This window comes from Neltuma alba, unplaced genomic scaffold (assembly GCF_004799145.2).
Source record: "Neltuma alba isolate B1F8T4 unplaced genomic scaffold, ASM479914v2 tig00013149_pilon, whole genome shotgun sequence".
Taxonomy (NCBI): Eukaryota; Viridiplantae; Streptophyta; class Magnoliopsida; order Fabales; family Fabaceae; genus Neltuma; species Neltuma alba.
In genome coordinates, this window is record NW_021637462.1 from 213,234 (window position 1) to 236,038 (window position 22,805).

At 35.7% G+C, this 22,805-nt stretch overlaps 2 protein-coding genes and 2 pseudogenes across 4 annotated transcripts; 1 reads left to right on the forward strand and 3 right to left on the reverse strand.

Moving 5' to 3' along the window:
• Positions 1-815: 815 nt before the first annotated feature.
• LOC114734851 (calmodulin-binding protein 60 A) lies at positions 816-4,943 on the reverse strand. 3 transcript variants are annotated; one of them, XM_028922501.1, is made up of 8 exons: positions 4,475-4,554; positions 3,816-3,902; positions 3,478-3,556; positions 3,135-3,187; positions 2,521-3,008; positions 2,203-2,363; positions 1,738-1,944; positions 816-1,641 (listed from the first exon to the last, which is right to left on the reverse strand). In XM_028922501.1, the coding sequence occupies exons 3-8, from the start codon at positions 3,538-3,540 to the stop codon at positions 1,015-1,017; spliced, it is 1,599 nt and encodes a 532-aa protein (XP_028778334.1). In that variant the 5' UTR covers positions 3,541-3,556; positions 3,816-3,902; positions 4,475-4,554; the 3' UTR covers positions 816-1,014. The 3 variants fall into 3 exon arrangements, with proteins under 3 accessions (XP_028778334.1, XP_028778333.1, XP_028778336.1); XM_028922500.1 differs by lacking the exon at positions 3,816-3,902 and having other exon boundaries at positions 4,475-4,943; XM_028922503.1 differs by lacking the exons at positions 3,816-3,902; positions 4,475-4,554 and adding an exon at positions 4,314-4,452.
• Positions 4,944-11,516: 6,573 nt separating this feature from the next.
• LOC114734852 (U-box domain-containing protein 38-like) lies at positions 11,517-13,579 on the reverse strand (annotated as a pseudogene).
• A 3,864-nt stretch (positions 13,580-17,443) lies between these two features.
• LOC114734853 (ribosomal RNA small subunit methyltransferase G) lies at positions 17,444-20,653 on the forward strand. Its single transcript, XM_028922504.1, has 7 exons — positions 17,444-17,715; positions 17,801-17,993; positions 18,091-18,200; positions 18,736-18,814; positions 18,910-18,977; positions 19,892-19,958; positions 20,167-20,653. The coding sequence occupies exons 1-7, from the start codon at positions 17,506-17,508 to the stop codon at positions 20,211-20,213; spliced, it is 774 nt and encodes a 257-aa protein (XP_028778337.1). The 5' UTR covers positions 17,444-17,505; the 3' UTR covers positions 20,214-20,653.
• Positions 20,654-21,446: 793 nt separating this feature from the next.
• Positions 21,447-22,792, reverse strand: LOC114734837 (protein JINGUBANG-like; annotated as a pseudogene).
• Positions 22,793-22,805: the final 13 nt, after the last annotated feature.

The window sequence follows — 22,805 nt, forward strand, 5'->3', positions numbered from 1 at the left end:
ATAGGGCACAAAAACTTGCTCTGTCCAGCCCGCATTTGTTGGACCCAAACTTACTAGGGTTTTTCATGGGCAAAACCGGATAACGAGCTGTATTTTCCAACCTATTCATTTCTCAGGCTAGGCATCAGGCGAGGGGCCAGTCCTACCCGGCCTGGCCCATGTGCAGCCTTATCGAATATATTTCGTAAATCGTTATTAAAAAAATACTTATAAATTATTTCAAATAAACTCATAATATACTTTACACACGTGTTTGAAGAATTTTCAATCCAATTTTGTTCTAGTCATAAATTTCTCGACACTATCTTGATTATTTGTCAAATAAAATTTAATTTGTTTATTCGGTTATGTTGAGATACTCTTCCGGTTCTTAATATACGACTCAATTCTTGAGTTGGTTTTAGTCCTAAATATAAGACATATTTCTCATATTTATCAATTTTCTCTAAATTACCCCTATGGATACTCCCTCAACCATAATCTAGTAAAAGAGGGAGATGGGATATTAAGAAAGATGATTATAATGTTTTAGAAAAAATGTATCACTTTTCTTATAATTAACTAACTTACCTAACTGTTTTAATCTAATCAAAGTAGTTAAATGGGTCTTATATTAAAAACCAAGAAGTATTATATAACTCTCCGTGTAATCTCTCTCTTCTTTTTTCATGCACAGCCAAAGATGATCCTATATGTTTTAGCAATCCACCATTGGGTACCAACGTCCAAGAAACCTCCTTTCCTACGAGCTTGGTTTCTTGTCTCATTGAAACCAAGGAAACAAAGTACGATTCCAAAGAACAGATCTGTTCAAGTTTGTCGTTAAGTGCCAGCATCCAAGAAAACCCCATTCCTTATTGAAGAGTACTACTAAAGTTATTTACAAGTTAACTTGATACAACCACAAGGAAAAGATCGCTCCTCTGACATCTGGCTAGCAACATATCCCATCTCATCAAACTTGCTTTTATATACATCTAAAGATGTTATATAAGCCACAACATGTTTGGATTCTCACAACTCTTTAATGTGTCTTTCATTATGTCCAACTCGATTTCTTTTTGAATTGATGCTACTCACCATGAACCATTTCAGGACGTTGAACAGTTTTCTCCATCGCCTTTGAGCTTTACCCATGGCCAAGGCTGTGGAACGAGCAAGCATAAAGCCATCAACAGCACTCTGCAAATCTGCCTGTGAATCCAGAATATTACAATGAGACTGAAGATCAGTAGGATCAAAGAATTGCATATCATCTCCGAAAGGGTGTGCCATAGGGTCTGTTTCAGTCATTAAAGAGGTAGTGACTTGGACTGGAAAACCATGAGCTTGATCATATCTAAGCCCCAGGCTTTCAAAACTGGCTAAGCCATAGTCATCAAAACTACTGGTCCCACCAACAGAATATAAAGATGACATGATATCTGGAGACGAGGTACTTGCTTGTGTGTAATCAAATCCACCACTTTTTTGAGGAGCCAAAGCCTTATTGGCGCTGGATCCCTCGGTCTTAAGTGAGCTTGGGGAGTAAATTGCATTTGTCAAGTGCGAAGAGTTATCTATAAGAGAAGCTTCATCCTCAAAAGCAGCTACGCTATCCCCTTGCTTATACGCAGAAATTACAGACAACTGAAATTCAACCTAACAGCGGACAATTGGGACTAATGAGAATTATCAGCGACTGGGAAATGAGAGTTAAAACATGAAATGAAGCGGGAGATTATGAGAGAAAAGTACCTTTTCTGCTTCAGACAGCTTATCTATAGTGACATACTGCCCTTCAGAGAGAATCCCTGTCAGTTGTCCCACAGCATTGAAGACAATACCAGTTTTATTCTGAGAATCAGAAGGGAAGTACAAGTATCTCCTGCTATCAAGAACACATTTTTTAGCATGCTCCACTGTTACTTCCCACATTTTTGCAGACATACCAGTGCCTAGTATCTGCACACGCCCAAGCCAAGACTACTAATTATTTGCCAAGACAGGAGTGCTTGCTTGAGAATTGTTAGATGTGTGAGGGATATAAATTTGTATGATATGAACGAGGATTGGATATGTCTAGACACCTTTAATTGATAAAATACATCAAGAAATCAAAAGTTTTCATGTAAAAGACAGTGGAAAACTTTGTACCCAGAGGCTTAATGGATACCGATCGCAAAGATGTGTAGATTTAGGAATTGGTAAAATGATTATTACACTGCGTAGCTTTGTCGGATCTAGATTGAGGAGTGTGAGAAAATCCTTCACTGTATTGATCTTTTCTCTGCACAAACGCCTGTGAAAAGCTCCGTCCTTTCCAATCTTTTCCAATCTCCAAACTTCATCAAACAAATTTGGAGGGTGGTGTTTCTTGTACACTGCGTCCCAAAAATTAGAAAGAAAAATGAGGACCAACTTTATCTCTCTTTGAAAAATAAATCAAAGAACTTAAATAGGGCTTGTTATATGATATTTAGTTGCAATAAATATCACATGTAGTCATGAGAAGAAAAATTATACATAAAGAGTACTCACATTCTCCTCGATGATCTCTGACAATAAATGACTCAGTCTTTGCTTCTCTTATTCTGACTCCATCAAAGTTGTCAACGGCTCTTACCCCAAGCCTAAACCTACGGCTCCTAGTCCAACTTGAATTATCTGTGAACGAAATTTCCCCCACTATGCCAATCCCGTCTTTAAGATGCAAAACTACATCTCCCATAAGAAGGGCCTTTTTTCCTTCTCTTTCTCTTACAATGTTGCTTTTGAAATCTTCTGACAACCACAAGTCACTTTCATCTTCAAAATCACCTTCAAGGACTACAATTTCCACCTTAGCTGAGGATTCAGGTCCTGAACTAACAACTTCGCCCTTCTCAGAATCAACCAAACACACCTTTAAGTTGGATCCATCCTCTCCTTCAATTCGAGCTCCAGTAAAGACAGGAAGGCATATGTTGTTTTCAAATTGCAGCTGCAAGTTTCTTGATTCGAAAGCATGCATTTCCTTCCCACATGTCCTGAAGGAAAAGTAGAGGAAATATGAGTAGAAGGGCTGCAGTCAACGGAGTCCTTCTGAATCATTTGGCTATTCTTCCCTTTCTTTTTTTTTTCCCCTGACTATCTGCAGATTTATTAGTTCTTACCGTTTCAGGTTGGCTAAATGTCTCCTCAAGGCCATTTCAACTTCCTCCTTAACCTGTAATATGTCACACCTGTCATTGGTATCTCATGTGAACAAAAATGTTTTCAATATCTAGCTTGAAACATGCGAATGCACTGCGGAAGAATTTGATGTAGTTCCATTGTTTTTACAGGTATTCTGGGACGTGAGTAAAATGCATCATAGAAGTAGTATCTACTGTTGGTTAAACATTACTGCATGTCTATTAAGCAACATGTACAGAGCAAAAGTATTTCATACCAAAACAATAATAAAAAAAAAGCATGCAATTAACCCATTATGATTAATACAAATAATTTTTATACCACTCGGCGAATCAAGGGCTCTAAAATTGGTTCCAGCAGATGCCGAACTGAATGTAACTTCATCACCTCACGAACCACACTGAAAATAAAGCATCAACAAAAAAATTCACAAGCTTTGTTAGTGAAATATATGACATGATGGCGTCAATTGTTTCTAAATGTTAAGTGATTCCTGCTCAAAACAAAGGATCAATTTAAATCTCATTTGAAAGTGTAAGTAAGAGAATTTATATTAGAAAAGATGGAATCTTGAGAGGAGCGTGTAAGTGAGAAGAATTTCCACATTCAATGCTTTGAGTCTCTGAATCAAAAAATTATGTCAAATTTCTTAAGTATACTTTTAGCTTGAGAGTGTCTTGGGCTCCCTCTTTAGAATCAAATGTGGACAAATTTCTCCATATGCGGAAAATCCACATTTTTAGTGTCTGTCATAAGCATTAACAACAGTTAGATTGATCTTCTGTGGTAGAAATATATTGTGATCCTAATATCTGCACAGACAAATGATACCCAGGTCCATTTTGCACAATATTCAGCAGAAATCAAGTAATCGCGACCAACTATTAAATGGGCAGTAAATGAAACACTTGTGAGGAGAAAAAGTTTAGAATTGATGTTGAGCAAGCCTATCAAGTATTCTCATGACCCGGTACAAAATACAATACATTTTGGAACGCTAAAATATAAATGCATGGGTTTGTGTATGCAAACAGTAGATTAACACATAAAAAAACTTGAGTTGCAAATGAGCACTTTAAAAATAAAATAAGAGGTATATGTAACACATATTCAATTAAATATTTATCCAATTATAATATGTCAGTTCGGGTGTATACTTAGGGAACAATCCACCGAACAGACGGCAGTCTGCCAAATTCCAGTGGGAAAGTAATGCTTTCCAGCAAAATTTCTCGCATAAGCTAGCAATTTTCCAGAAACGCAACCACAGGAGCAAAGATAGGAGAGAAACGAAGAACAAGAAGAAGCAGCAGCATACTTGGTAAAAGCAGGAACCTTTCTTCGCTTATCCTCGGGACTGCCACTCTCGGATTTTGGCTTGCCATCATCGGGACGCCTCTTGTTCGACATGAAGGAATTAGAGCAGCGCAGGGAGGAGGAGGAGGAAGAAGAAGAAGAAGGGTGGTGTAAGGTCGCAGGGGAAAGAAGCAACATGCGGCTGAGGAACAATGTTAAATGAAACCAGACAGCAATACCAATATATATATAGTCTCCTTGTGAGTGATTGATAACATCAACAGGGGAGCCAATAAATGACAATAAATGAGTAAACTCCAAAAAGTCTTCTTGTGCACTAGTGCTTTTGTGTCACCTCTGGAACCATAATCCAGAGCTTGTTTGCTTCTGGGATGCTTCTGCAGGCCTCACCAAAAGTTCACTCCTCCTTTTGGTGTTTTGGCCTGAAGCAAAGCTCAAATATTTGGAGCCCTCCCATGTCCCTGTTGTTGCAGAATGAAGTCCCAACAGAATGTGTGGGAGGCGGGTCCAGTACAGAGCGGAGCTAATGCGGGAGATGGCCGGGTGTTGGGTCCGAGTTAAGCCCGAAACCCGAGCGGCTATTGGACGGGCATTTCCTCAGCCTCAGGAAACCACGCCGTCAACGTGGGACCTCCCTCAGCCGTTTCACGTTTCAATACGTTGTCATCGGTTTTGTTTTCCCCTCAGCCTCCAAATTTTAGCTCTCGGGGACTCAGTTATCATTATTGGACTAAAATATATATTTAATACTATAATTTTATATAACATTTTAATTTAATCCCTTAACTTTAAAAAATATGCTTTTTAGTGCTTTAATTATAAATTTTTTTAAAAAAATGATAACATTAAGATCTTAAATGTTAATAAAATATTCTCAAATACTAACATGTTAAGTTTAATTTTAAAAATATCTATTATTGTTACAAAAAATTATCATTGAAGTCTAATAATTTTAGGATTAAAAGACGAAATGTGTGCTTTTTAAAGTTAAATGACCAGGTTAAAACTTTATACAAAGTTAAAAAACCAAATATATACTTTAGTCTCATTATTAATATTATTGTTACCATATATCAACTCAATTTAATAATATGCTACTTTCAGTCCTAATTATAAGACTTTATTTGTAAATTACAAATGAGGGTCTACAAACAATGTCTTGTAATTGGAATCCGAGCTAATATTTTTTTAAAAACTGTTAATCACTTTTTGCACAGGTGGACTTGGGAAAATTGCCCAGCCAAGAGCTAAGTTTGTCGTATACAAACGAAATGGGGGGGGTGTAATTAGGTTGCTTCCGCTTCAAGTCAGATTATTTTCACGACAAGCCATTAAAATGTTAGGTTTACAGTATCCAAAAGGAAACAGAAGCAGTTTTTTTTTATTTTTTTCATTCGAAACACTATCAAATATTAAATATAAATACATCTTCTCTTAATAAAGATTCAAATTTTAGTTCGTCACATTATGAGGAACTAGCTATTTCTATTAAACCCAATCCCGTTGGTAATAGAAGTAGTTTATGATAATTGACAAGTTTGAACATGACACTATTTACCTCAGATCCGCACGTTTATGGCATTTTGTTTTGTACACCTTGGCCCGAGGTATTGGACACTGGCTATTGCAATCAATTCAATATAATTGCATATTTAAACATATTAATATCCGAATAAGACCTCATTCAAAAAACAACCATGCTCTTAAGGTAGCCAGCTTGTTCTTATCAAAACACTAAATATATAAATTTTCAATTCCGAATATAAAACCTATTTTATTTGCATATTTAGTATCAGAAAAGTATTTATAACAAAATACCAAACATGGAAGGGACACATGTAAAACTGATCAGTGATCAGTGATCACCGAGCAGCCACGTCCGAGAGAAAGTGGCGACGTGGAAATAAATCAATCAAATGATATGGTCCACGTAATTTCTATATTAAACTCAAACATGGAATAATAATCGCAATATTATATCTAAATCAACGTCACGATGCGATTGTAATAACGCGATGACCCCCCCTTTTTAAAAAAAAAAATGTTCACAAATCAGATTTGATCAACAACCGATAAGATCGCAAATGTCGTTTTGTGGCAATGGGGAGAAAGAAACAGTGGAAATTCAAAGGATGAAAGGGAGCTGATCTGTGGACTGTGGAGATTAATTATAATTATAGATTATTGCTCGTGATTTATGGCTTCCAGAAGAACGATGGTGCTAATCATGGAATAGAGCTCGCAATGATAGGTAAAAACCAGCGTCACGATGCGATTATAATTACGTGATCCATGGTCATATTTTGGTTTACAAGTAACAAGACGAGTGTCGTTTTCGTTAGGGAGAAAGAAATAGAGGAAATGGTACAAATAGTAGTACAAATTGTCGTTTAGCTGCAGAGCTGAAGAAACGACTTCGCTTTTCGCCTATTTCCAGGAATCTTCCTCTCTCACCTCTCTTTCACCGATGGCGAACTCTATCCACAATTCAAAAATTTCATATATATGGGGTACGTCAAATGAAATCATGAAAGTGGACCCCCCTCCTCACAGAAACCCCAAAATGTCCTCAATTATAGCGTGCATTCGGACAGTTCTTAGGGGCAATATAGGCATTGAACTGTCTCAGCTTTTCCCGTTCTTATCAGTTAATTAGTGACCCCTTGACTGGTGACTGATAGTAATCCTTGGCTGTGGGTTAATTAGGAACCATGGGTCCATCACTTATCTTAAATAAAATAATCGTATTAAAAGTTCAAGATGAACATGAGGAGGGATTGATACGGCTGATAATTGATCAGAAATTTATGTTCACGTAGTTTGCGTGAATGTATTATCTCCGGGCATACGATCCTTCTTCAAATTTACTCTTATTTTAATTTTAGTTTTTTAAATTTTAAATTATAAATTTTAGTTGCTCGAGGTTTTTTCATTTGAAATATTAGTCCATTTAATTTAATAAAAACTTGGACTATTTTTCTTTCAAGAGACCAAACGTACAGTATGAAACTTGAAGGGTTAAAACCAAAAAAAGAAAAAACTTAAAAAACTAAAGTTGTGTTAGCCCTTAAAAGATTAGTTAAATTAATTATTTGTAATTTTAAAATATCCTTACTGATCATATGTATTACTTATAACTACTATTTGATAAAAATTTTAACATATACAACTACTACAAAGACTACCTTAAAAAATAAATAAACATGAGAGACAAAATAAATCGGGATATTATATTTAGAATCAAAATAATATTAAACTAGCTCTTATATCAAGAATATAGTAATACTCCGTTTGATCCTTATTATAAGTTTCAAATAATTAATTTATGAATAACAAACAATTAGTTAAAATTAGTTAAAAATAATAAATATGTTAGAAATATATTTTTGTTTCTAAATATGCCCTCATAATAAATAAAAAATGTGTGAGAAAATATGATAAGAGAAAAATAATAAAAGACAATATTAAAAAAATAAAATAAATCATATTTTTTAAAATTGAAAATTTATAAATAAAAATAAAGAGAGTACTATAATTTGAATGTTAAAAATTGATGCCTGTTGGCTTTTTATGTCAAAAAGATAAAAAATGGAAGTTCGCGGAAAGAGAGAGAGGCCACGGGGCAAGGAAGGTGTGGATTTTGGAGTTAAAGAAGTCACATGTCAGCTTACTTTTCAGTGAAGGTTGGTGTGATTTCAATTTTTTGTCTGCTTAACAATAACATGCCCTCCATCTCATTTTAATTGCATTTATTGCCATTTCAGAGAAGTGAACTCCACGCATAAGATTCTCCTCTTTTTATAGCTAATCATCTTTCAAACACAGTTCAAATTAGGGATAATTAATCTGTAAATCCTTATAGTTTTAACTAATTTTGAATTAGGTCTTTATAGTTTTTTTTTTATCAGATCATTATACTTTTACATATTTTTAATTAGGTCTTTATATTTATTTTTCTTTTTATGAAGTCCTTATAAATTCACCTTATTTTTAATTAAATCCTTGAACTTTTTATTCTTTATTTTATAAATTATAATAATACTATTCTATTAACATAAAATAATATATATTATTTAATATTAGTTTATAAACTATAATATTCTAAAAATAATAAATTATTATAATAATTTTAAGTTTTGCCAGCAAGAAAATATTAATTGTTCTAAAAAAATTTCCTAAATTAATTAATTATATTACTTATTTTTTATTATATACTTGTTAATTTAATTTCATTATCAATATTTTATATTTCAGTATTAATCTATTTAATTAATAAATGAAAATTAAAACTATATAGACTTGATTAAAAATTCAGTAAAATTATAAGGACTTGATAAAAAGAAAAATAAATACAAGGACCTAATTAAAAACTGGTAAAAGTATAAGGACTTGATAAAAAGAAAAAAAATTACAGGGACCTGATTCAAAATTGATTGAAACTATAAGGACTTGCAGATTAATTAACCCTTCAAATTATTTAGTTTTTAATTATAATTTATGAAATATAAAAAAATATGTAAAAATTTTTTTTATCTCAATTTAAATGTAAACGCTTAAATAAATCGGTTCAAACAAATACTTGAAATTCTTCATGTGTGTGTGTCTGAAGATGTGCTTAAAATAGTAGTGTTTTTGTTAGTTATCGTGATCTAATGCATGTTTCACGAGTAAAGCTGCTAAATTACTCCAGTCAAAGAAAGAAGCAGTTACTGAGTGTGCTGATGGTGACATTACGTTAGTCCTTTTGTTTAATTTCAGCTTACAAAATCACTTTACAACCCTTGAATGTTCGCCTTTGTGTCTGGGAAGGGTTTGAAGCAAGGGAGAATTAATAAATGCATCGCGTACTAGTCACGACAAATGAAGATACAAAGTGTGTGTGTTTCTGTGCGCGTGGGGCGTGGTCCAATTTTAAGTGAGGTTCACAGTGTTTTCGTCCCTTGCAGATCCAAACACACAGGACACAGTGTGAGATGAATGACGGAAACAGCAAGATAGGAGGAAGACACCTTTGAAATTAGGAGGAGAGAGCTAAGAGTGGGGTGTGATGGAAGCATCAAAATAGTTATATACAGATGCAAAGCAGAAACTCTGCAACTTGGGAAGGTGCTGTGATGCTCGATATATATTCCTAAGATTATTTAATGCCATTAGCTAGTACTCCACGCAACTTGTCTCGTAAATCTGCAGATATGTATTGACCTGTTCGTAGAAAATGCGACAGAATCGGCTGCACCCAGAATCTGCAACTTACAAATAGTATCTTACAATCACTAAGCTCATCCAACAGCGACCTCACTCTGTGCCCGCTGCTAAAGAAGCCACACAATTCTACTCTTTTTTCTTTTGTAAACACAGATATCCTCCTTAAAAAAAATATTATTTGAGGTATTATTGAGCATCAAATATGTGCAGATGAGAACTCTAATTTTAGATTATTAATTAATCGTAAAACAGTGATCAAGTGAAGCCCATGTGCACAAGAGTGATTGGGTTGGGCTTTTGGGCCGGGCCAGAGTTCGGAGTTCCTTGTGCTATAGGCCCGATAATCAAGGTAGCCCACCGTATCAGAATCTACGCCCCACACAGATTTTGGGTCCGTTTGGTAGGGCTTTTGAGGGGCTTAAAAGTAGCTTATTTGTAGTGTAAGCCCGATTGGAAAAATCATACTGTTTGGTTGGGCTTAAAAAAAAAAAAGAGCTTATGAAATTTAAGCCGGCAAACGTACGTTGTCTCTCAAGCTGAATTTTATAGCTTATTGAAGAGCTTATTTTCTACCAGAGCTTCTTTTCTCTCACTTCTGCGCATATTGTCTCATTTCAACTTTCTTCGTTTTTTCACCTCAGCTCTCCCACAATTTCGTTGCTGTCAGAGAGGGTCCTTTTTTTTTTTTTTTTATTCCTCCTCCTTTGTCGTTCTCCCACTTCTATCATTATTCCCTATTTACTTCTTTTTTTTTTTTTTATCAAGCTTTCATCACCCATGACCCCTCTCATATTAATGTAAATGCTCATTACTTTGCCGCCCAAGGAGCTTTATTTTTAAATTTTTTTTTGATTTTCAAAATTTTAAATTTTAAATCACCTGTTAAATTTCACTTCTTCGTATTAAATTAATTTAATTCATTATATTATACAAATTTTTTTTATCATGTTTCGTTATTTATTAAAACTCATACTCATTTTGGTCATTTTACAACCAGATTTACTTTTACTCAACCATAATCCAAACAATTTTTTATCAATCTTACTTTTGCAAACTAGCTTTTTTAAACTCCAATTCAAACACAATTCAGCTTATTCAATTTAGCTTTTACCCAACTTCACTTATCCATAAGCTACTTTTTCAATAAGCTACTTTTTCAATCACTAATCCAAACAGACACTTTATGATTCGCTAACATCACTTAATTCCTCGGGTATTATAGTATGGAATCTCCCCAAATCCAAGTGTCTTGAAAAAAAAAAAATCATGTCAGAGTCGTGAATCACGTTACAAGCAAAAGCCTATTATAAAGGAATCCATTTCTTTGAAAAAGCAGCTCTCCCGTGCTTTCCAAATCAGCGTCTGTCTGCATTCCCGTCCTCGTCATCATCAGATGAGATTAGTGTAGAATGCTGATCAGGAATGGAAATGATAAAATATGATAAAAAGGAAAATAGAGAGAGAGCGAGGGTGAAAAAGAATTGTATTCTATTTCCGTGGAACTCTTGATCAGCAACGTAAACGTTCACTGGCGGCTTCGAGTAGCAGCACGTTGGAAGGTGATGACTGATAATGATTCCAGTTTTAGACAGTGAAAACACGGTTCATTGTCATCTGATCATTGATATTTCTCCTCTACCGACACAAACAAGTGATGAGTACTAAAATAACAATTTTACTATTTTATGCACCTGTATCACAATCACTCTGAAAAGAATATTATTACAACTACAACGAAAATAATTTGTTTTTAAAAAAACAAGACTAAGAACACTGAACAATGAACACGAAATGCCTCGCTATGTAAATTATTTACATCCTAGAACGTAATCCCAGTGATCCCATATATCCCACCAAAAATTAAACCGTCAACTGACCATAACGAGAGGGAGAGGGGGGATCCTTTATCCTAAAACGTGGTGGTGTTGGCCGCGTTCACGTTCCTCCCACCACCAACTCGGAACCGGGTTCGACCCAACCCACCCGAGTCCAATGCTCCGTCAGAACCCCCGCCATTTTCGTCCTCCTCTCCTCCACTTCTCATCATCTGCAACATCCTCTTGGCCTTCTCACGCGCCCTCTCTGTTCCTCTCTCTTCAACCTCCATCAACACCTCCGCAGCCCTTGCTTCCTTAGCCAACGCTTTGAACCTCAAGCTCCCGTGGCTCATTCCATACAGCGCCGCCACACAGTGTTCCCTCGTCGCTTCCGCCTCCGCCCCCTTCTTCTCCCTCAGCACACCCACCAAGCACTCCACCGCATTCGCGTCCAGCATCGCCGTTCGCCCCTCCATGCCCGCCGCAATATTACACAGAATCAGCAAAACACGGCTCGCCAAGTCCTCCGATTTCACCATTGATAGCAGCGTCGGCACCACCCCGATCTTCACCAGCTTCACCCTGTTGCTCTGGACCAAGGTCAGGTGGTACAACGCGAGCGCCGAGTCGTGCCTAGTCCGTTCCGATTCCGACCTCAACGCGCTCATGAGTGGCTCCAACGCGCCCAGAACTCCAATCGCCATTTTGTTCTCGTCGTCTAAAGCCAAGCTGAATAGTGCGCCAGCTGCGTGTTCCTGCGCCTCCGGGAATCCACTTTTCAAGACTTCAATAAGGCAAGGGACAAATCCAGACCTCACGATTTTCACTTTGTTAGATTTATCGAGGGAGAAATTAACAAGCGAAGCGACGGCGTTTACTTGCACGACGGGATGCTCCGATGGGATCAGTGATCGAAGCGATGAGAGTAGTGCAGGCGTGCAAAGAGAAATTCTGGTGTCCTCTCTCGTCTTGGTGATGCTTCTTAGCGAAACAACCGCTTCTTCCTGTTCAGAAGCTTCGTCACTCCTCATCTTCAGCACTAATTTCTCCTCTTCCTCGGAAATTGGACCAATAGGGTTCTGGTTTTGGTGTTCATTCTCGTTAATTTCGACACCAGAAGACGAAGACGAGTAACAGGTGGGACGAGTCGCGAGAGGCAGAGGAGTCTCAGGACATCCCGCGGCTAGTGCCGACTCTGATGAACTCGTTTTGAATGGGTTGACCCGGGGACCCAACTCCGTGGTGGCGTGAGAGAAAATGACCGGTGGATTAACTGGCATGGCCTCGAGCAGTTCCTTATCCGAAACCCTTAAATCTGACTCTTGACTTTGGCGGGGGACGCCATTGCTGTACGGATGAGCCTCTCCACGGAGCTATATTCTGGCGGGCGAGGGTTCTCCACCCCGGATTTAACGCACCAATTGGATATCGTGGATTTGAGAGCCAAATTTGGAATCACAGTGGAGAAATCAGGCGTGGACCCGTCTTCTAGCTTGGGAGAGAAACCTAAGTCTCTGCACACTTGAACAGAAACCGATTCGAAGGTCTGACCGGAAGCGACTACGACCGGGTCGGCTATCAGAGACCCAGAAATTGGGCACAGAAACTCGCTGGGGGGCTCTTTGGGTTCGCGCTTGGAGCTTGAGGAATTGCGATGGAAAGAGATTTTCCACCTGGGCCTGCCATTGCCGCCCATAACAATATGATAATAATTGCTTCGCAGGAGCTGCGGATTATCTCGTCTTCTGTCTTAGAATGAATTAACAAATCTCCGGTAACTTTCGAACTAAATTGTATGGGGAAAAAAAATTGCGCACATCGAACAGAAGTCTTTATAGAGGTTTTTGAGATTTGCTACACGGAGTCTACGCTCAGAAAGATAAAATGCAGAAAACGTGATTAGAGTTGGCCCGGGTTTTTGAACTCCCACACAAGATGTCGCCAAGCGTTCGAGATGACTTCGCGGCCTTTTTCTTTTGGTCTACTTTTCGCCTTTGACTTATCTTTTGTTGAGAATTTTTTACCGTAGTCTCTGCGTTTGTGGTTTTTTTTTAATTGAATAATTAAGAATCAGAGAAGTTATGTTTTTACGAATTAATTGATTGATTTTTAATATTTTTATGATTTAAACATATACCTTAGTTATAAATAAATAAACATTTAACAATAGGATTAAATACTTGTTAATAAACATATTTTATCTGTAATTGCAAATTATTATTTTTTATACAATCTGTAATTGCAAATTATATGATCGAGTTATTTGGTTTTTTTACGGAGTTCATGAAAGTAAAATAATAATTAGTAAAGGCGGCACTTACGTTCAGGCAACAACCCCAAAAAAAAAAGAAAAAGAAAAGGCAGCACTTTTATAGGCGCAGGACACCATGGAGAATGTGTGCTTGGGGAGCTTCGGAGGTTGTTGGAGCGGCGTTAATGTCAGCGTGCTGTGAGCCTTGTTTACATAAGTTATTTTAAACATATTTTATATTATTGGCCAAAAAAAACATATTTTATAGATTAAAAAAACTTTAAATTTTATTAAAACATATTTAAAATTCAACAACTTTTTAACTTTATCCCTATTTAATGTATAGCATATCTTATGTAAACAAAGTTAATACAATAATAAATTATAGGTAAAATTATACATTCATGTAAAAGGTTTTTCTCAGTACCTTATACATAGAATAAAAAACTATTTTTTTCCCATATGTTATAAATAGGATCAAAGTAGTAATCATTACCATGATCTTTTTTTAACTTAATTTGATGAGAAAAAATTCTAGCATGTACTTTGTTTTTCTTCATAAATTTTTATTTTCAAATTAAACAATCCTCTATAAACCTAAAAAGAAAATTAAACAATCGTCTAGCTATCTATTTGTGCGGTGCATAAGTCTACACTTTTGACAAATCAATATATTCATGTGTATCAATATACAGTATATTTAAAAATTTTAGGACGAGGATGATTATTTTAGTTTATATGTGGCATTGAAACATAAAGTTAAATGTCATGAAAAAAAGTATTATTCAACATTGCGTACAACATTCTTATGTGAATGTGTGCTTTCGAAGGTTGCTCAAGCGACATTAATGACAGCATTAGAAGATGATGGGTAGATTTATAATAGGAAGAATCTCAAGTACTTATGAAATTTTAAAATTTTAAATAAAAAATGGCTAAAAAATATGTTGTCGTTTACTTTTTTTAAATGTTATCAATTGTTATTAAAATTTAGTAAATAAGAGTAATTTGAAATTTTAAAATTTAAAGATATTTTTTTGTAATTCTCCTTTTATAATTTATGTCAATTAGATGTTGCAATGCAATCATGGCTGATAATTATTTGTTACTGATATGGTATTTAGACTCTCTATCCTTATACAATTGACAAGTTTATACGAAATATATAGATGGTTCGTGCATACAATTTGAGTGATCATGTACTTTTTTTTTCCGCTTAAATTTAGACATTGGATGATGATGTCAACATAAATTCTTTTTTCTTTTTCAAACTCATCCCATTTTACTATCAAGTCATTTTTCTTATATCATGCCAAAAAACCTACGATGTGAATTTGGTTTTTGGTTTTCCTTGGACTTGAGTCTATCAATTATATTTTTTCTCTTTACCTTACAAGATGGTTGTGAAAAAGGAAGGGGATTCAGTAGGTTCTTGTTTCTTTTTTTTTCTTTTTTTGTCAAGGGATTCGATAGGCTCTAAATCATGAAAAGACATTAGAAAACCTGAAAAAGAAGTGGATGAACCAAAATTTGGTCCACTCGGAACCACATTGGTCAACCTTCCTTATGACACTGCTACCAACATTTTACTCAAATTTCCAATTAAGTTGGTTTTAATATGCAAGATTTGGCACTCTTATTTCAAATGCACCTACCACTATTTTGGAGTATACTGGTAAGTCTAGACGTGTTTCAAGAACTCTTCATCTGCTTGTTTTTTATGAGTTTAGGAGTCATGAAGCACAGAATTTGCCAAGTGATAACAATTGTACTTATATTTGTTCATGTAGGAATTCTCCTATATTTGTTTATGTAGGAATTCTTCTGGACCTAATTGTGACAATCACATTAAGCTTGAAATTAAGTTCAAGCTTCCTCCTCACGATTCTAAAATAGAGACTGACACAATACTTGAGATCAAAATGAAAGGTAGAAAGGGACTAATATTGCCTGTAAGCCGAAAGATGACAAGTTTAATGTAGCGAATTCTTGTAACAATTTATTTTACTTGCATGATATTGCTATTAAAAATTCACTTTTTTTACAACCGAAAGACATTTGGTGTTTGCAACCCAGTCACATCAGAGTTTATAAGACTTCCACAATCTAAGAATGACAAAATAACGAAAGACCAATATATTAACTCTAAATTCGGCTATCCAAGAATGACTAGCTAATGAGATACCAACATATTAATTCTAAACCTAGCTATCTCAAGAAAATAAATGAAGATAAGTTAATATAAGTTAGAGCTAAAGCCTTGCAACTAAAAAAGAAGATTGCTCATATTTGTAAATGCTATATCACAAATTTTTGCACCAATCGCTTCAAATACCCAAAAAAAAAAATCAAAATCACAATACACTCTGATACCAAGTCACAATGGAGGTATTAGGGCTTTTGGTGGTTGTTAGGTGATTAGGGTTTTACAGGTCTTTTAGGACTCTAATATGAAGTTGGAATATTAAAACAGTAGTGAGATTCGATAATGTCTGGCCATATGCATTTCTATTTACAATAAAAAATATTGAATCATATAGTCACAACTATCCTCGCAAATAATTATTATATAAATATTTGGATTTTTGGGCCTAATGTCTAAAATTAAAGTAATTTATTATATAACGCAAGTAATAACTAAACACTTGCATTTTTTTTTAAATTTATTAAAGTTAATGGAACAAGAAAGTTGAAAAAAAAAAGCTCATTTTTGTAAATTATACCTCTAAATTGGCCCAATAAAAATAGCTAACAAAGGGGAAAAAAAACCAAAACTTAAACAAATTTGCACACATATAGGTATGATTTTTCAATTTGAGATTTAAAATTCAACTCTTTATAGTAAATCCAAATCTTCAATTATTGCTTTCAAAACAAATTCATGAGAGTGTACATATACTCATTTTTCAAGAGAAAAAAATTAAAGGTTAAAATCATTTAATACAAAACAAAAATAGAATTAATATGCTAGAGAAAATTAATCAGTTTAAATACATATATTGTATTTTTATTTTTTAATTATTCAAATATTTTTAATTAATATAGAATAAAAAATAATTTCAATTTTATTTCTTTATATTTAAGGAGAATCCTATTTAAATCTAATTGAAATACTAAAATTCAAAACTAAGCCTATACTAATTTTTTTGTTTATTTTTTTTGCCACATTTTCCTGAAATGTGAAAATAGTAAATCTTTTGTAAATTATAGAAAATTACAACATAGTTTTCAATTTATATTAATAATTACTCTTATTAAGACAACAAAACTTTTACAGATTTTTTAGGACGACGGAGTAATAATTAATGTAAATTGAGGATGGTGTTATAATTTATTATTTTCATATTTTAGAAAAATAATTTGTAAGGGAGAAAAATATAAAAGTAACATCTCATATTTTAATTATAGAGAGGCATTTTGGATTTTTAAGAATATTCATAAATCCCTGATTAGGAAGTAGTACAAAGTGAAGGCCTGATTTTAAATTTTAGTATGTTAACTGAATTTAAATGGGATTCTTCCTCATATTTATATACAATTTTTTTTTTTTAAATTTTCTTAAACCACTGTTTTTGGGTCAATGGTTAGGGATTCCCGACTTTATATCGATTGGGCCTAACAGCTAGGTTTTGGGCCAAGGGCACTAACTACGATCCCTCCTATCAAACGCAAACTGAAAATATTTGGCGCCGGACGGTGTACCCAGGACAGGCCAGTGCAAGTGACAAAGGTAAGAAAGGAAAAGCGCGCGCAGCAGAGATGCTGCTAAGTCGCAGCACCTTAGTTAACTTGGAGGTCTGTGGCCGGACTTTTTCCAAACACCTCAGCACTTGCAATCCGAACCATAGAAGCGGCGCCAAATCCGTATGTAGCATAGTTTTCAATTCTCTTCCTCAATTTACTGCCCTAACCTCCCGTCAGAAAGACCAAATTCATCAGTACGTTGACGCTCTTCTTCAATGGAACAAGGTTTTCTCTCCCTTAAACTCCTTTTCACGCTAATACGCAGTTTGACGCCTCCAAGCTGACGATTTTTTTATTTATTTAATGGCAGCGGATGAATCTTACTGCAGTTAAGGAGGTCCATGAAGTAATGGAACGTCATGTTGAGGATTCCCTTGCGATTTTACCGCCTTTGAGGGATTGCTATCGATCTCGCTACGGTAATTCATATGATAAGCTCAAATTGGTCGACGTTGGAACTGGCGCTGGCCTTCCTGGAATAATTTTGGCCATAGCTTGCCCGGGTGAATTGTTCATTAAACTTTATTAATGTGTGTTTATGTTAATCGGGTCCCCTTGTTATTTCTGTTCCCCTTCTAACTGAAATGATGCATTCCATAGAATGGGACGTAACGCTTCTGGAGTCTATGAACAAGCGATGCGTTTTCTTGGAGCATGCTGTCGGTGTTACTGGCTTGTCAAACGTTCAAATTGTAAGAGGAAGAGCAGAGGTAAAATTCAATGGCACGTGCATGTACAAATTTTGTTTCTCTTTCTACATTTCAATCACGGAATATAAAAATTTCACCCGAGGATTCGCATTCTTTACTAAGGAAAAATTCAAACGCGCTATGTTATGTTCTTACGCCTATTTAAGGAAGTATTCTTTTAAATATATGTATATGTTAATTGTTAATTTTAAATCGCTGTTGGTTTTGCTGGGTGATTTTCCTTTTCTCTTAAAGGAATGATGCTGAGGAGCATCTTGTGGTTGCTATTTGGATTTAGTTTTTTCTCATCCGAACATTGCTTATGTAAACAATGCCAGAGTATCCACGTTGCGTATACTCGCTTGCCCATCGCAGATAAAATCGTTAAACTCTTACACTTTCATCACAGTGCGTGCTTAAAAATTTTAAGACAATAACCTAGAACAATTTCTTCTTAAACCGAGCGCTGTGAAAAATCATCTTATTCTTGTTATTTTGCCAATAACTGTGTATTTTCTCCTGCTTGAATATATGCCTTGGACTGTGCACAGAACAGAATTTAGGTCAGAATCTTTGCTTGAGAGAGCAATTTGACATAGCAGTAGCAAGGGCTGTTGCGGAGATGAGAATATTGGGTAATATTTAGGACTTTATTATGTGGATTTTGGATGCTTCAAGACTTGGTAATATTCACTGCTATGATTCTTGATTCTTGTTATTGGATTTTCAGCCGAGTATTGTCTTCCCTTGGTCCGTGTTGGTGGATTGTTTCTAGCCGCCAAAGGTTATCATCCCGAGGTTTGTGATTTCCATAACACTTCTTTGCGTTGTTGGTCATTATCTTCTGCAGATTATATGTTTAAAATTTGATTTAGTGATTGCTGGAATGATATGAGAACAAGCAGAGACTTTATTTCTCCATACTTGTTCTTTGCTAGGGCATGTGGCTAAATTATTGCAATTGCAAATTTTATTTGATTTTCGCTGGTGTTGAGAATTTGGGAATTGGACTTGAATATATATCCTTGGTCATTAGCTTACTCTGACTCCAACCTATGGGCTGTGCTACAAGTGAATTAGCTAGAAGGGGGCATTAGGAACGTTATAAGCATTGAATAAGGATTTTTACACGAGATGGGAATTCATGAGGGAATAGAATAGAAAGGAAAGTCATGTCTTGGTCTCGTATGGGATTTTAATGATGGAAGGGAGTTGTTAATAGGACAGAAATGACAAATATTTTGTCCAAATCAACTTTATAATTAGAATGCGATTTTAGTTTTTAGCTATTATATGTAATTATACCATTTACCTATGTCATTGCTACATTGACCACCGAATTTGGAGACCATCTCTTTCCATTTCATTGTTAAAAAGATTTTCCGAATATTGGTCCCACCCACTTTGGCCATTCCATCCATTCTCTGTTATACGTTAATTTGAAGGCATGAGTCCAAATTAGGCAATGCCTACGAGGAATTTCATGGGGTAATATCTTGATTATTTGTGATTCTTTCTTACAATAAGAGAGTGAGAGAGAATGAGGGTGATGTTTGTAGTCACTTGGCAAATTTGTTCTAGCATGTAGATGTTAGCATTTAAGGGAAACAAAGGGCATGCAAATTCAAAATATATACGTAAAATGCTTTTCGTACATATCCGGTACATCTGAAATCGTCAACCATCTATTAATATATGGCAAATTTAAATAGGAGGAACTTAGGAAAGCTGAAGGCGCAATCCAAAAGATGGGTGCATCTCTATTGCAAGTATACTCAGGTACCTCTTTAATCCGTTAAACTTATCTCCTAATATAAACTTTGTGGTTTCCTAGTTAAGCTTTTAGACGAAACTGGCATTTATATCAAAGGCTTCCGTCAACAAGTATAGGTTTAATAGACATAATTTTCCCTTCTGCAACCTTTAAAAGTGCATAGGAAAATCTCAGCTCTGATCATCAATAACGTAAGTGTCATGTCCTGTTCAGTGGAATCGCAGAGCCCACATGGTCAGCGAACTGCTGTTGTTTGTTAAAAGATCGTCCCACCCCAAAGAAATATCCCCGTGATCCTGGTACACCAGCGAAAGAACCACTGTAACTAACTTCAGTTGACATTCTGTTGGTATTATGTTGTTATTCCCTTCATTCATTTTACTTTTCCTGAAACATCGTGAACCTGAGAGTGGCCTCTTGTCTGTAACAAGTTCAACCTGATTGCGAGATTTTCTGCTCCGGTGAAGCAAATTTGTATTTATTTGTATGATGTAAATTTACCCATGTCTATTCCCTTGTCAAAACAGGGGCAAAAAGAAAAAGAAGAAAAACCTATTATGGTTTTCTATTGGATTAATGATAATGATAATGACTAGGATACGAGCCATCAGCAACTCGCCTCAATCATTTTTTGAAGGATGGTGGTGTTAGCTTTGTATGTAATGATTTTAGATTTGAATTATGGTTGGAATTAAAAGAATATGGGGGCAAATGATTTATGCGTTTGAACTCTCTAAGCTTGTTGAGAAGTTATACTCAAATCAAAGATTTAATTCCTGAAAAAAATGTTCAAAAAAAAAATTAAAGGACCTGTTTGTAATTCTGGATAAATTTGTTTATATTATATAAGGTCTTATTTGTAGATTATAAATGAGATTTTATAATTGGAATCAAAGTAGCAATAATGTTAGTTGCAACTTACAAGTTCGCAGCATATTCCCGGGACTCCTAGGAAACGAGGCGAGTTCGTGATGTTATATGTTGAAATTTTATTGCATCGTCGCATGATCCTATATTAAATTAAATGGGTCATTATCAAACTGCTTAGGTTAGAAATCGTGGCATTTTGACATATGATTGTTACCGAACACTTCACCCGTTCTTGCGTAATTAAACGGATAAGGATCATTCTTAGGTCCCACGGATAATTATATGGTGAAATTTAATTACTTTTTATCGAGCCTCGGCCTAACCCCATTCATTTAATTAATTATTTCTTTTTTTTTTTGGGAAGAAAAGGCGAAATGAATGAATTAATTAATTCGTAAAATAAATCATATAATCAGGAAAAGACTCGATTTTACAGAATATAACAATAACTTGTCGGTGTTATTGGAGTCAATTGGTAAAAAATGTATTTAATGTTTAAATTATTTCTTAGTATGGTAAGATAACTAAACCAATTTAAATGTTAGGATCTTAAGCACAAAAAATAGTGTTAATTAGAAGTCCTTAATCAAGCAAAAGTTTAAGCAGTGTTAGATCAGCATGGCCAAAGATGACAACTCTTAAAATACTATGGTGCATTAAGAAGAGAAAAAAAAATCATTCCCATGACAAATCGGTAATTTTTCTGAAGGATCATGAACCTAACGCCTCTCCCTCTGCAATAATCCTAGGAATCTAAGAAACAGGGACAACAATCTGCCACATCTTAACGTCGCAATCCAAACTGCCACTGTACACTAGAAAAGAAGCTTCAGAGGAATCACAACGATCAATGGCCGCAGTTATACACTTGATTGCTCCTCTATGCCCTTCCAAAACTGCTAAACACGAGTACTGTTTCTCAATCCCTCTCCATATCCGAATCGTTCTATCCGCTGAACCACTACAAACCAAATCCCAAACCACAGCCAAGCACAATATAGACTTAGTATGGCCTCTTAATGCCCCCACCAACTCCATTTTCCCATCTTCTTCATCTTTCTCCCAAACCAATATCGACCTGTCACTCGCACCAGAATACAACACGCTCCCGTCACTGCTCAGAGCCAACGCATTGATCCCAGAATCGTGTCTCTCTAATGTATCTACCAAAGAGTGCTTCTTTCTCCTTCTCCTTTCTTCCACACTTTAATTTTCCTGTCTGCTGATCCCGTGTATACGTACCCATCGTCGGAAACTGCGACCGCATTTATGGCATCGTCGTGTGCGTTGGTTACTGATTCTAAACAGCTGAAATCTCTGGTTCTCCATATTTTGACTGTCCTGTCCCATGAACCGAGTACAGCAAGGTTTCGTCTTTGGACAAGGCCAGAGCAGAGACTGTGTCCACATGATGAACCCACGTACATTTCTTGTGCCTTCTGATCTGGACATGGTTCTTAGGGATCAAAATTTTGGAAGCACGATCACCTAAAGTTGGAAGGGTGGCTACATGCGTGTATTCCTGTTGGTCAGTTTCTTGGTTGCTGATCTTCCATACTCTGATTTTATGATCTTGGTGAGCACTGAAAAGCTTATCAGATTGAGCCACGATGGATTTCACTGCACCCTTTCCGGAAAGTGCTAGTTGGTGATGGAATTTCAGGGTCTAACTCAGAAAGCAAAAACACTGCGATTCCACGATCTGATTTCTCTGTCAGATGAACCTGCGTAGAGGAACTTCCCGAGAGGGCAAGACAGGATGTGTAAGAAGAAGTGTGGCCTTTGAGAGTTGTGAGGCACTGGTGGAAGTGGTGGAAGGATGGGTTTCTTGCTGGTGACGAGATTGTGAGTTAAGGGAAGGCACTGAAGCCATGCTACGTTGTGAAGACACAGACTGTGGCCCTGGTTGAAGATGGTGTGAGCAAGAGGAAGAAGAAGAAGAAGCACCATCAGATCGGTGATGTTCCATGATTCACATGTTA